At 43.8% G+C, this 14,083-nt stretch overlaps 2 protein-coding genes across 3 annotated transcripts in view; both read left to right on the top strand.

The window, feature by feature from the left end:
* The first annotated feature begins 23 nt into the window (after positions 1-23).
* qars1 (glutaminyl-tRNA synthetase 1) lies at positions 24-8,959 on the top strand. The gene is made up of 23 exons (XM_031844326.1): positions 24-194; positions 578-728; positions 1,113-1,222; positions 1,302-1,377; positions 2,115-2,179; positions 2,271-2,324; positions 2,743-2,806; positions 2,894-2,968; positions 3,092-3,177; positions 3,260-3,346; positions 3,828-3,927; positions 4,015-4,093; positions 4,171-4,410; positions 4,505-4,597; positions 4,693-4,830; positions 6,141-6,228; positions 6,311-6,457; positions 6,556-6,657; positions 6,753-6,845; positions 7,826-7,953; positions 8,051-8,117; positions 8,201-8,326; positions 8,460-8,959. Exons 1-23 carry the CDS (start codon positions 84-86, stop codon positions 8,508-8,510), a joined length of 2,331 nt encoding a protein of 776 aa, XP_031700186.1. The 5' UTR covers positions 24-83; the 3' UTR covers positions 8,511-8,959.
* Positions 8,960-9,911: 952 nt separating this feature from the next.
* The window catches only part of LOC116382532 (glutamine-rich protein 1-like), a 6,911-nt gene continuing 2,739 nt past the window's right edge, over positions 9,912-14,083 (top strand). Inside the window, exons 1-8 of one of the 2 annotated variants that reach the window (XM_031845671.1) lie at positions 9,912-10,113; positions 10,782-11,048; positions 11,143-11,232; positions 11,324-11,464; positions 11,571-12,350; positions 12,450-12,627; positions 12,739-12,893; positions 13,022-13,136. In XM_031845671.1, the coding sequence (XP_031701531.1) occupies positions 10,800-11,048; positions 11,143-11,232; positions 11,324-11,464; positions 11,571-12,350; positions 12,450-12,627; positions 12,739-12,893; positions 13,022-13,136 (1,708 nt within the window). In that variant the 5' untranslated portion in view covers positions 9,912-10,113; positions 10,782-10,799. Of the gene's footprint in view, positions 10,114-10,778; positions 11,049-11,142; positions 11,233-11,323; positions 11,465-11,570; positions 12,351-12,449; positions 12,628-12,738; positions 12,894-13,021; positions 13,137-14,083 lie in introns of both variants that reach the window. The other variant, XM_031845670.1, reaches the window with a different exon arrangement.

The raw sequence follows: 14,083 nt of genomic DNA, 5'->3' as shown, positions 1-14,083 counted from the left end.
CGCTCTCTCTTCTGAAAAGTCGTGTGAGGAGGGTGGCGTGTGTCAGAGGAGGCTCGGATTTAGCCGGTGAATACGGTGGAAAAATGGCGGATATATTGACACTGTTCACGTCCATTGGGCTCAGTGAGCAGAAAGCGAAAGAAACGCTGAAAAATGAGGCGCTGAGTTGCGCCCTGAAGGACGCTATTGTACAGGTACGACCCACCGTTATTGGTGGAACTCTGGCTCGACAGCTGTGGAATGTGACTGACGTTAAGTGTCCTTTTTAGCTCCCTAGTTGTATCAAAATAGACATTGTTTCTATTATTATTATTATTATTTGTATACACCCTCAGTTCCTCTTCACTTTTAAAGAGGAACCTACTCTTCAGTAACTCAGCTGTTGTGGGAGGGTCTCCATTCTTTGACTTTCACATTGACACGTTTGTTTGCAGACAATCCTCCCAGATTAAGATGAAATAAATTATAACACTTCCCTGTTGGACTGTGACACCGTCTATTAGCTATTGACATGCATGCATTTTGAAGGACAAATGAATGAATGAATTCTGGTCTTTTCCTCATTGTTTTTCAACAGGCTCAGCGTGTCAGTGGGCCATCAGGAGTGGACAAAGCCATCGGTACTTTGCTGTACAGTATGGCCTCTCGCCTTAAAGACCCCGAACGCCTGGTGTTCCTGTCAGACAGCATAGTTCAGTGCAAAATCTGCACAGAGCTCCAGCTGGCAGGTACTTTCTGACATCTTTGACATGTTGCAACATGACTGCTCGTGAAAATGTAAAGATGGACTTATTTTTAACATTAATCTTTTGCAACAGGTGATTTTCCAGGCTGAAGCTATTTTTAGAAGTATATTGCATTCATTCACCCACCACTGCTCACACACAAAATATAGTGTGTGCAAACCTCAATTCAGTCAAGATTCAACATGATATGCATTTGGTGTCTGGAATACCCTACATTTATTTAAAACACATTCTGAAGGAGGCTGGGGGAAGTATTGAGAGAAAGCAGAATGAATGATTGATTATATGGACTCTTTTAATGAATGAGAAAGGTGTGTCGACATGAACGACTAGAGATAAATGACTCCTCCCTCTTTTCTTTATCAGCTGCACTGGAATTTGTGAAGCGTCATCCTCAGGACCCCATCAACCAGAGGGAGTTTGAAGAGGCATGTGGAGTGGGCGTTGTCATTACACCGGAGCAGATCGAAGAAGCCGTAAGTGAGCTTACAATTCCCCAGAAGTACGTCTGTGTCATATGTCTGTCAGCTTCACTGACTGTTGAATATCGTGCAGGTGGAGTCAGTGATCAAGAAGCACAAGGAACCTCTGTTGAAGGAGAGGTACCACTTCAACATGGGACTGCTAATGGGTATGATGTCATACTTACTTGGTTAAATATCTTTGCAACCATTGAAGGCAGGGTTGGTCATCTTGAGAAACTAGTAAGAGTTTGCAGACTTTTTAGAAAGTATCCAACAGAAAAAACCCGGCCCAGTGTTTTTTATTTTCCAATGAAAGTAGCTAACAGCACGAGCTCCAAAAGTCACTAAATCTAGCAAGAAAGTCAGCAACACTGGCGCTCCGTCCCTTCAGGCCTCCCTTTAAAGAAGCCACTTTCCCAAAATTATTATTATGAACGTAAACAAAGAACACAGGCTAGTGCTCACAGCTGTGATGAAGAATGAGTGCACAGGCAGAATAGGTGCAAAAATATCAGTCATGCATAATTCTTAAAATAATTATATTTTACCAATTCATTAAGCAATTTAATTGCAAGTTTGATAAACCAGATTTTATGTTCATGTTTTGTATTTTTAATGCAATCGTTAACTCATCATAAATGGTCAACTGTTGCAACAAACCGAAAATGTTAGCTGGCTGAAAAATATGTTCCGAAGCTGATGCTTATTACAGTGCTACTTCAGCCACAGATACTGTATTCATTCCTGGTGTTTAATCGTCAGAGTATTCGATTTATTATTTGCTGAAAATTTCCACAATTATAACAAAACACTGTTTTTTGGAAGAAGATTACAGATTACAACCTTTGCTTTAAAGCCTGACCGACGCACAGAATGTCTCGCTAAGCTTTCGTCTCGGTTGCAGGAGAGGCTCGCTCTGCTCTGAAGTGGGCTGATGGGAAGGTCATCAAGAATGAGGTGGACATGCAGGTGTGTGTTGAAAAACAGAATATGGTCATTGTGATTGTTGTTGGGTTGTACTCACTGCGTACCGTAACTATCTCTGACTTTGTTCTTAAAGGTGCTGCACCTCTTAGGTCCCAAGACAGAAGCTGACCTGGAGAAGAAACTGAAGGTAGCACGTCAAGTTATTTAAAGGACTAGCTCGAAGTTTTGCGTAATATGCTTATTCGATTCCTGTGTCCAGACAATGATCAGTCCGGCTCAAGACCTACCTGTTGAGTCACAGCTTGTCCTCTTTTGTGCGGATTAAACAAACTAGATTAATTCCCCAGCTTTATCGGGGCTGGTAGGCTGATTTTGTTGCTTTTGGGTAGAACCAGGGCAAGCTTTTTCCCCTTGTTTCCAGTCTTTATGCTAAGCTAACTGGCTGCTAGTTGTAGTTTCATATTTAACATACAAATATTACAAATATCATCTCATTTAACTCTCTGCACAAACACAAGTCATTTTATTTTCTAACATGTTTATAACTATTCCTCTAATCACAATCTTCTGATTTCATCTGTGGTTTATATTTAATTGTTTTGCAGCCCCAGAAAGCCAAAGTGGCAGGCGGTGAGGTCAAGGTGAAGAAAGAGGAGGTGGCAGTGGCTGGTAAGCAGCAGGGAAAGTGGACGGCACATTGACAGCAAATTCAGCATTGTGTTTTGGTCGAGTGTTTTTTACTCATTGGTTGTTCAGATGAGGGGATGACTGGGGAGGGAAAGCCTCTGATGGAGCAGCTCAGAGGAGAGTCGCTGAAGTTCCATAAACCAGGTGAGAAGAAAACCACCTGAACGATTAGAAGCAGTTTCACATCAGCTTGTTGCTCTTTTTTTTCTTCACACTTTCTTTACTTACTTATGTCGATTTTTTCATCCTTAACCCTCCGTCATACAGGAGAGAACTATAAATCCGAGGGCTACGTGATCACAGCAAACACAATGGATTTACTTAAAAAGCACATGGAGCTCACTGGTGGACAGGTACAAACTTTACATGAAGAGGAAACACATTAACTTGAAAATTATTGTGAATATTGATTTTTCCATTAACGATTTCCTTTAGATCCGTACTCGTTTTCCTCCTGAGCCCAACGGGATCCTTCACATTGGACACGCCAAAGCCATCAACTTCAATTTTGGTTATGCAAAGGTTTGTGTCTTTCTGTTCTCCGTCATCATTTTTAAAGGCAGGGTTGGTAATCTATAGCAAGAGTACGGTAAACTTAAGAAATTATCCAACCGGATAACCCAGCCCCGTGTGGACAACTTTTTTGTCGGGGCATATGATGAAATGTTTACCAACCCTACCCTTTTAAACATTAATGTAAAATATATCTGTAATGCATAATTCTTAAAACAGTTATACTATACTAGTTCAATAAAAAATGTAAATGTAAGTTAGATAAAACATAAAAATGTTCAATATTCCTATTTTACATGCAATCGTTTAATGTCAACTGCTGCAAGAAACACATTTGTTTTTCGACCCAAAATAAAATGTTGGCTGTTAAGGGGATACTTGGTTGAAGATAGTTTGGTTTGGTTACTTTGTTGAAGGAAAAGTTGGAAAACCACCGACTGTTAAATCCTCTCTGGTGCAGCAGTTCTCTTTAAAACGTGTCTTCTTGTAGGCAAACAACGGAATTTGCTTCTTGAGGTATGACGACACAAATCCAGAGAAGGAGGAGGAGAAATACTTCACTGCTATCAAGGACATGGTGGAGTGGCTTGGTGAGTCTGACTCTGTTGATTTCCACCTGATGATGATCTGATGACAGCTTCAGGTACACTCTTATCAACGTAACTCTTAATACACAGGCTACCAGCCTCATGCTGTCACGCACGCATCCGACAACTTTCAGCAACTCTACGACCTCGCTGTGGATCTCGTCCACAGGTGAGTGTAGGAACCGTGTGTTCGTGTAGGTGAATGTGAATAAGCCAGTAGATGATGTTCAAATTGTTTTCCTTCAGGGGTCACGCGTACGTGTGCCACCAGAAAGGGGAGGCACTAAAGGGCCACAACTCTCCTCCATCGCCGTGGAGAGACCGACCCATCGAGGAGTCGCTGGTGCTGTTTGATCAGATGAAGAAGGGGCTGTTTGCTGAGGGAGAGGCCACGCTCAGGATGAAGACCGTCATGGAGGACGGGAAGCTGGACCCCGTGGCGTACAGGATCAAATACACGGCGCATCATCGAACGGGAGACGAATGGTACTAAACTGTTCTACTTTTTCACCCAGATGGTTCCATTTAAATACATCCTTTCTCACTGCGAGCTGTGTTTTATTTACATCTCTCTCTGCAGGTGCATCTACCCCACTTATGACTACACCCACTGTCTGTGTGACTCTATCGAAAACATCACGCACTCACTCTGCACCAAAGAGTTTCAGGCCAGGTACGTGTCAACTCTTCGGCCAGCTATCGTAGTTTTAACACACAAATGCATCGTCGAGTTCACGTCTCTGTTGGTTCCCTTTGTGTTCGTCACAGGCGTTCGTCGTATTTCTGGCTGTGCAACGCTCTGGACTTGTACTGTCCTGTTCAGTGGGAATACGGCCGCTTGAACCTCACCTACACCGTCGTGTCAAAGAGGAAAATCATCAGACTGGTGGAGGCTGGTGTCGTCAGGTAGAAAAGTTATTTATTTAAACTATTTGTATTACATTACAACAGTGTCTTGTGATGAATGATTGTCTGTAAACATTCTAAATGGATAAAAGTATTACAATATACTTTACGATAATATCTTATACTACACTGTACTATATCGATACTGACCGTATTAAGTGGAATAGGTGTCAACCAGACTTCACATCCACATTTGTCGATGCCATTTTTATAACGTGGTATGCACCCTGTTCTCCTGTTTCCTTAAATAATAATGATCCCAATGAGTTCCATGCAGTGTGGCATACACATTTTAAATTTGGGGAAAAGACAGCCCTACAAATCGATAATGGCAGATATCCTGAGCTGAGGAAAAAGTCGGGTCCCTGCATCCCTTCTTCTTCCCCTGTTTTATATTTATGTAAGCGGCGAGGCTTCTGAGGCAACTGGATGAGAAATGAATTAACCACCGAATAAAAATAACCACTAAATATCCTGCGCAGCCACAAGCCTTAAATCAAATACATTTTGTAGCAGTTAACATGTAAAAATGAAGATGGGATGTACAAAAAGGACTTACTAACGATATTACACTACAGATTATTTTAATTATATGGCTCTGGTATATGCCTCTTGCTTCTGTCATGACAAACATTTATGTAAAAGTCAGTGTTGTAGTCAAGACCACCTAAACCAAGACTGAGTCAAGACAAAGACCAGAGCGTAGCGAGACGGAGACCAGACCAAGACTTTATGGGGTTGAGACAAAGTCGAGACCGAGTCATGACCGAGACCAGACCAGCATTAGTCCCACACTGCATGACACACTTACAATAGAAAGTGGAACACACAAACCAGAGTCACTCCTAAAAAATATCTTGAAGATTCACATAAAAACACCCACCATGAGATACTTGACTCTTGAGGAAATCATCAAAAGGCTTTGCAGAGGGGATTTTTCCTTGTGTTTCTTATGAGCGATCACAGTAATGACGTTAACAAAAGAAATATCAGACGCTGCACAGGCATCGAGAGAACGAACACGGCCGAGTAAAAATGTGATCGATGACGAGACGAGACCTTCTAAAAGTGGTCTCAACACCACGACCGATCTCAAGCACGACAACATTGGTAAAAGTGTGTCTGAATGACAAAAATACACTTTAACAGCAATGTTATGAATTCCATGTCTGAAAAGGGCTGATGTGTATTAAAAGCTACAACCATGAGTGAATTCAAACCATGTAGACTTCTCACTGTAACCACAGCAGCTGTCTTCCTGCTACTGGAAGCCGTTTGGTGACTGTAGAAGATTTCTCTTCTGATTACAGAGACTGGGACGATCCCCGACTCTTCACTCTGACCGCGCTGAAAAGAAGAGGTTTCCCACCAGAGGCGATTAACAACTTCTGTGCACGGGTACGCAGCATGGACGGGAGGAGGAACTAGTAATGAAATGCACGAGGACTGTAATGTAACGACGCGTTAAATCTGTTGGCAGGTCGGAGTCACGGTTTCTCAGACAACGACAGAGCCCCACCTCCTGGAGGCGTGTGTGAGGGACGTTCTGAACGACACGGCGCCAAGAGCCATGGCCGTGCTGGACCCACTCAAAGTCACCATAACCAACCTCCCTCAGAATTCAAAGGTCCGTGGACTCGTAATACCCCGTATATCCCGTCTGTCGGCGTGATATCTGAAATCACGGACGCTGAATATTCCCGCTGTCGTCCTCTTGTGTCTCAGTTAGATGTACGAGTGCCGGACTTTCCTGCCAACGAGGCCAAAGGCAGCCACACCGTCCCGTTCACTCGCACAATCTTCATTGAACAGGGTGACTTCAGAGAGGTCAGAGAGGGGGGGAAAATACCCTCACAGTACAAGTAGCAGACTCTTAGTGCTATTTAATTTTTTTGGATTGCTGACTGCTTTGCTTCTTGCAGGTGATGGAGAAGGGCTACAAGCGTTTGACTCCAGACCAGCCTGTAGGTCTGAGGCATGCTGGGTATGTCATCTCCTTCCAGAAGGTCATCAAGGTAAGACTCACGAACGATATCTCGAGGTGCGGTCAAACCAGTTTTGCGGTACGTAATTTACTTGCGAGGCGAGACAGGAAACGGCGTGGGAAGAGCAGTTAACACAGCCTCTCATCAGATGCTAAGATAACTCGCTATGTGTGTGAGAATTTTATTCATATGCGGTTTGTTTGATGTGATCCAACCAGGCGTCAACCTCCGGGTCTGAAAGGTGAAGCCAATGCGGAAGGGCCTTAAACTTGCCTTTTTTTTTTTTTTTTTATGTTATTTTTGGGGGCGTTTTTGCCTTCATTTGACAGTACAGGTTAAATCTGGAAAGGGGTAGAAAGAGGGGGGGATGACATGCCAAGGATAGCGGGCGACTCCTCTGGTTGTATAGAAGTCTATGAGAAAATGACTCTACTTCTCTCTTGATTTATTACCTCAGTAAACATTGTAAACATGAGTTTATGGTCTCAATCTCTAGTTTCAATTCTTCTTCAATACAGCATGATGTTCATTTAGTACATTATGGTCCATTTAGAGTCAAACAGACCATAAAGCAAGGGATGCTTTAGGGCGGGGCTACTTTGTGATTGACAGGTCGCTACAACAGTTGACCGGTCTGGGCGTTGTTCGTGTTCTCAACTTACAACTTTAACCCTTTCACACTGTGTTTTCACTTCATGAAAGTTAATTGGCGTTCGGTTGTACTTAGCTCCACCCTCTTGTGTCATTTTTGGTTGCAAAAAAAACAAGATGGTGACGGCCAGAATGTCGAACTCGAGGCCTCGAAACTGTAGTTCAAGAACCAGTGGGTGAAGTCACGTAGACTACTTCTTATATACAGTCTACAGAGTTTACCTGTAGTGGCAGCTAGATGTCTGATCTCGGTAGAACTCATTCTGATCTCATGTCTGCTTCCCTCTGTGGACGTCTTTGCCTCCTGGTCCACGTCCTCCCAACGCGTCCTGCTGACGTCCCTTTTATTTGTTTCTCAGGACTCTCGGGGTAAAGTGGTCGAGCTGGAGGTGACCTGTAGCAGTTCTGACAGTGCAGCGAAACCGAAGGCCTTCATCCACTGGGTCAGCCAGCCGTTGATGTGTGAAGTGCGCCTTTATGAGAGACTGTAAGTCACAAAGAAAGAAACACACGCTCAATGTCATTCTCAAAAACTACTCCATGTAGAAAACTCGCTTCAACAAAACGTCTCTCTGTCCTTGTAGGTTCGTGCACAAAAATCCAGAGGATCAGTCTGTTGTTCCCAACGGCTTCCTGACTGACATCAACCCTGTGAGTACCTCGGCACGTCCGCGACTGTCTACATCAACCGGCGCCGTGATTGTTTAATGTGTTTCCTCCTTTTTGTTATTCAGAGTTCCCTGCATGTGATCGGCGGTGCCTTAGTGGATACCTCTGTGAAGGGAGCAACGGTTTTAGACAAATTCCAGTTTGAGAGAGTTGGCTACTTCTCCCTGGACCCCGACAGCACCGCAGATAAGGTACAGTAGGATGAAAGAACTGTGAAGCGGTTGTGTTTCACATTACTAATGAACATGTAGTAGTTACAAAGAAATATTTTGGCTCCTACGTAATGAGTGTGAAGTGTAACTGAAATCTTTTCTCTCCCTGCAGCTCGTCTTCAACAGAACAGTCACCCTCAAAGAAGACCCCGGGAAGATCTGATCCACTGATTGATCAAACTGCACTTCCTGCTTCCCATGAGCCCACAGACACATGTCCAAATAGTTTGCATCACTTAATGTGTCATTTTAACGAGGGCACAGACTGCTCAGGCTGAATCAAATGAGGTGCTATAATAATTACATCCCCTGTATTTCTGAAATGCGGTTCCCTTTCATGGATCTGTCTCTCTGAAGTTGTTCTATATCACAATAAGATTCACATGCAGTGTTTCTTCTTTGTTGAATGTATGCAGCTTTGATCATTAAGGTCCTTGTGTATATTTATTTAATATTGCACAGAGGAGATGCTTTCAAATACTGCTTTCATTACTTTTTTAAAAAGGTGGGAGATCACTGCCAAACCATCATGTGCATATTTTTAAAGACCTTTGTCCTTTTGACAGGAGACAAGAATAAATCCTAAAAAAAACATGCAATGTCTCTGTGTTCATGAAGCTGATATTAATATTCTCCTACCCGTGATATTTTAGATAATGATATTTTGGTATGAGAATCAAAATATTTGACTTGATTTGTTATGATATTTTGGCTATGATTATTGGTTCCTTCACTTAATATTCAATCTAAGGGTGGGCGACAGTAATAATAAATGTGTATATTTGTTTATTTCAGTAAGAAATGTCTTAAGTTTAGGAAACAGTAGGCCATCACTCAACTGTAACTTAACCTTTAAGACCAAGAACACGAGATAATGTCGGCTGTAATGTTATGAAAAGAAAACACAATCCCAGGCCAATAATCATGATATTAATATATCGTGTTGCATTTGTTTATGTGACAGTTGTGCTATAATCCTGACAGAGAAATATAATGTATTGACAGAGAAAAATACTATTGAGCCAATACTGATATCTATCAAATAGAATGGGGTATTTGTACATAAACCAGAAGTTTTGCAAAGGAAAAGTAAATATAATACATGAGTTTCGCAAAATAGTAAAAAATAAGGATATTAATATGTGAAAAGAGGAAAAAACGAAAGTAAAACTCTTTCTTAATAGAAAGTTAAAATAAATACTAAATCAGATATTTGGTCCAAACAGAAAGCAATGTGAGAAATGTAGACCCAGGCTGAACTATAATGTGTGGGAATTAACCCTCAACTGCCCAGAGCGTCCTGTGCACCACCCATTTATTCAGCGCATCTCTTTGGGACCACCTTAAAAGATCCAGAAGCCAGTGAACCACTAGGAGCGGCTGTCTGGCATAACAGGGTTTTAAGGTGGACTGACATCTAACTGATCTTAACGGATACTTTGCCCCGTGTGTGTCGCCTTTAACAGTCTATCCCGCGAGCGTCAGTTATCGCGATATCACGGTGCGCAAATACCGCGATATCACGAGATAGTTACAACTCGCTCTACTATTGGTCAGAGGGTACTGTTCTAAGATGGCGCCCTGGCGAAATATGAGTAGTTAAGAAAAAGAAAAAACTACAGTTAGCCATCGAACGAAAATAAAGAACATTAAATGATAAAGCAACCACGGGGGAAACGTTGATAGCACTTCGTTTCACCGTTCGTTGGAAGAACGCGTCGTTTCGAGGGCAGAGAAGCTTCTTGTCGGCGGTTTGAGGAAGAGAGGTAGGTAGCTAACGCGCCTGCTAAGGGTAGCCTGCTAGCTTCGGAGGTAACAGGAAAAAAAATGTAGTCGCCATAAGGCCCCCGACATGAGAGTTATCACCGTTTCCGATGCTTTCTGTTTATGTAAACGTATATATGTTGTTGTTCGTGCCTATGGTCGCGTTGCAAGTTGCTAAACGCTGGATATTATTTGCAAAACAACACACGGCTAGTTAGCCTGTATACCTGGCTAACCTAGATTGTTGTGTAATCAGCTGTTAGTTTAGTTAGCTGTTATCGAGCTATTGCACCGTGCACACAATCGTTAGTTTAATCGCAGTGCAAAACGTGCATGTTGTCATTCTGCAGCGGATTTGTAAAGTGGCCGCGCTTTTTGTCCCTGCTCGTACACAGTGGGATAGATTTAACCCTTTCGTATTATCGTCTGTCTGTAGTGCCACTGGTTACTGATCTATCGGTCCGTTTGTAAACACTGTAAAACGTGCAGCGTTTTCTGTCCCGTTTTTTATTTTTACACCAATAAACATGTCGCTGTCTTTTTGCTTGTTGATTGCGTTTGACAGTTGTTGAACGATGATTAATAGTAATTATTCGTTGATTCTGACATTGAATATACCTAAGTTTGCAGCTACTTTAAAACAATACTAAATTAATTCCTCTCATAGAAGAAGACACTGCCAGCAGCGATGAATAACTCCCTGGATGGATCAGGCTCCTACGAGGAGCTTGTGAGGCAGAAAGCTCGGAGCATCCCTCAGCATCGCATGAAGGAGTTCCTGGAGTCCTTGGCCAGCAAGGGCCCAGATGCCCTGCAGGAGTTCAGCCAGCAAGGCGGAGATACTACGACCACCACTATGGTCTACCAGCAAGAGGCTAACTGCATCTACACAGACAGCACAGAGGTGGCAGGGTCGTTGTTGGAGCTGGCTTGTCCGGTAAATCAGTGCACTGATTGGTCACCAAATCAATCTGTTAAAGAGCTCCGTGCTTGAAAAGAAGCTCTCTGACGGACACTGTCTTCTGATGCAGGTTCAGGTGCAGGTCCAGCCGCAGCAGCAACAGATACAGGAGTCTCAGCAGCAGTCTGTACAACAGAATCAAGAGCAACAGATAATTCAGGTTGGTACCTTTTTTATGATGTCTTTGTGTTTATCTCTTCACTCTGCTCCATTTAGTCCACAAAACTTTACCTATTGTCTCCATTTTTCAGGTGCAGATTCAGGGCCAGCAGCAAGGTCAAATGCTGGGGCAGGTCTCCCAAGTGCCCTCTGGCTCCCATCAACAGCTCCAAGGTGTGACTACTGCACAGCTGATTCAGCCTGGGGAACTCACTGAGGAGCAGCATCAACAGGTACTCATAAGCACACGCACATTTCATGGGAGAATTGCACATTTTGTCATTTACCGGAGTTTTAATTGAGTTACCAGTAATAATCTCCCTCCCATGTGTGTTTTAGCTGCAAGCCCAGTTGGTGGCAGCCGTTGCAGGAGGACAACAGATCCAAATCCAGACAGTGGGGGCCCTGTCTCCCACCCAGCAGCAGGACAATATTGAGAGGAGAGTACTGGGGACCACTGTTTCCACATCACAGGGAGCAGGTGTCCTCCAGCCAGCCAAAAAGCGTAAGGTTGATATGCCCATCACTGTGTCCTATGCCCTGCCTGGTCAGCAAGTAGCCACGGTCCTGGCTATCCCCCAGGGACAGGGCCAGCAGCAAAGTTACGTGTCCCTGCGGCCGGACCTCCTAACTGTGGACAGCTCCCACCTCTACAGTGCTACAGGCACTATCACCAGTCCCACAGGGGAGACCTGGACAATCCCTGTTTATTCTGCTCCTGCCGGCTCCGGAGGCCGTGAGCAGGTCACACACATTGCCATCCCCCAGGAAGCCTATGGAACAATGCAGCTTGCGGGGCCAAACACTACAACAATGACCACAATGCCGACGCAGGTTACTATCGAAAATGACAAGCTGAAAAGTCAGAGTCAGACTGCGCAGGCCGTTTCCAGCATCACAAGCTCCGGGGGAATGGGAGGCCAGGAAGAAGTGGTGCACACACTTTCTGCAAACACGCTGTTCCCTGCCCAGCTGATGAATGGGAACATCCACATCCCAGTGTCAGTACAGGGCTACTCCAATACTACACAGTCCCTTATCTGGGATCCACAGCAGCAGGTGCTGCACACACAAGGACTGTCGGGGCAGGACACACAGCATCTGCAGGTGCTAACACAGGTGTGCTATTGCTACGTCTTTCTTTTATTTTAGCCAGATACACATATTCGCACGTATTTCTTGATTCCATGAGGTAACGGTGTTGGTGTGTCTGTGCAGGGGCAGACAGTGGTAGCAGAGATAGATGGCCATGGCCAGCAACAGGTGCATGTGCAGGAGCTGCTGCTGCCTGCTACTCTGAAGCCAGAGGAGGGGCTGGAAGTGTGGCGGCTTTGGGCTCAGCGGAAAAACGCAGAGTTGGAAAAATCGGACTCGAATAAACTAGCCCCAATTGGCCGTAAGTGCATGTAGAGAATGTTTTAAGACGACACTTTGTCTTTGATGCACATGTGTGTATTACCGTAGTCTCTTCTCTGTCAACCCAATCACTGACTTGTGTGTGTTTTAGGACGCCAGGCTCTGCGTTTCCAGGAGGACTTGGTGTCGTGTGCGGTAGCCGAGCTCTGCATGGGTCTCTCTTTGATGACAACAAATGCTCGGGGGTTGGAAGAGGAGTCTTATGAGGCTGATGTTCTCTACTATGTATTTCTGTGCATACAAAAAGTAAGTGTATCATGCACACAAACACACGTACGCTCCCCGTTCAACATCCATTCATCGCTGTTGGTACTCAGTGTTGATGTGGGAACAATGTCTGACCGCGTCTTTCTCTGTCTGATTGTCTGCTCCAGTATCTGTTTGATAACGGTCGCGTGGACGACGTTTTCTCGGACCAGTACTACACTCGCTTCGCTCACAGCCTGCACCAGATCCTGGATCCTTGGAGATCGTCTATTCATCCGCTAGGTGTGTGGACAAAAGCTGTTTTCCAAATTCTGTGTGGTCTTCCACACCCCTCTATATTCAACACTCTGTCAACTAATATTATCTCGGATACTAAGGATGTTGCCAATCACAGTTTGTGCCTCTTCATAATCCCATCTGATGTTTATGTTTTCCTAAATAATACAGCTGCACTTCGCAGGTGTAGCCCAGAACAGGCTAATATTAAAATCACTGTAGGTAGATAGCTTCACATTAAGAACATATTGCCTGTTATGGTTTTGGTTTGTTTGGTATCCCAGATGTTTTCTGTGATATCCATTAGGAGCTGAGTGTCAGTCTTTGAAGTCTTTTGCCTCAAACATGGTCCAGGATTTGCACCGCCTCTCTCGATACGATACTCATTTTACTGGCTGCCATGTTGACGCTGCAGATATTAGTTGAAGCTCCCGACTTTTATTTGTTTGCAGAACTCCGTGGTTGTGTTGTAAGCTAAATGTGCAATCACTTAGAGTAACAGACCTGTTGCTGATTCATCAAGGGTTGTGCTGCCCCCTCTTAGTCAACTAATTGACCATTTTAGTCGACTGGAGATTAGTCATTTTGAAGCTTTTTTTTTCCAGACAACTTCTCTGGTAAACACAGGATTGAAAGTGGGAATTTTGTGTAATTATTTGTGGAGAAACTTGAGTTTTACAGATCTGTTGATTAAATCAATGAATCATTTTGTCGACAAAATCGTACGAGTGTTTTGTGACTAAGAATTTCTTTGGTCGAGGGCGGCCCCGTTAAAGGCCCAACCGGTATATTGATACAGGACAGACCGCAGGTTCCAGTCCTGACTTTTGAGTTTTGGTGATAGCACTAACTCAACCAACCAAAAAGCTGCTCTCCTCTAGGACTACAGAGCGTGGCAGAATGATGTTATTGATTAAACGTTACAGATGAAGGGATTATTTGTTTCTTTTTTT

This window comes from Anarrhichthys ocellatus, unplaced genomic scaffold, assembly GCF_004355925.1.
Source record: "Anarrhichthys ocellatus isolate YVR2014 unplaced genomic scaffold, GSC_Weel_1.0 scaffold5, whole genome shotgun sequence".
NCBI classification, from domain to species: Eukaryota; Metazoa; Chordata; class Actinopteri; order Perciformes; family Anarhichadidae; genus Anarrhichthys; species Anarrhichthys ocellatus.
Note: the sequence above shows the minus strand (reverse complement) of the source record. Positions and strands in the feature narration are given on the sequence as shown.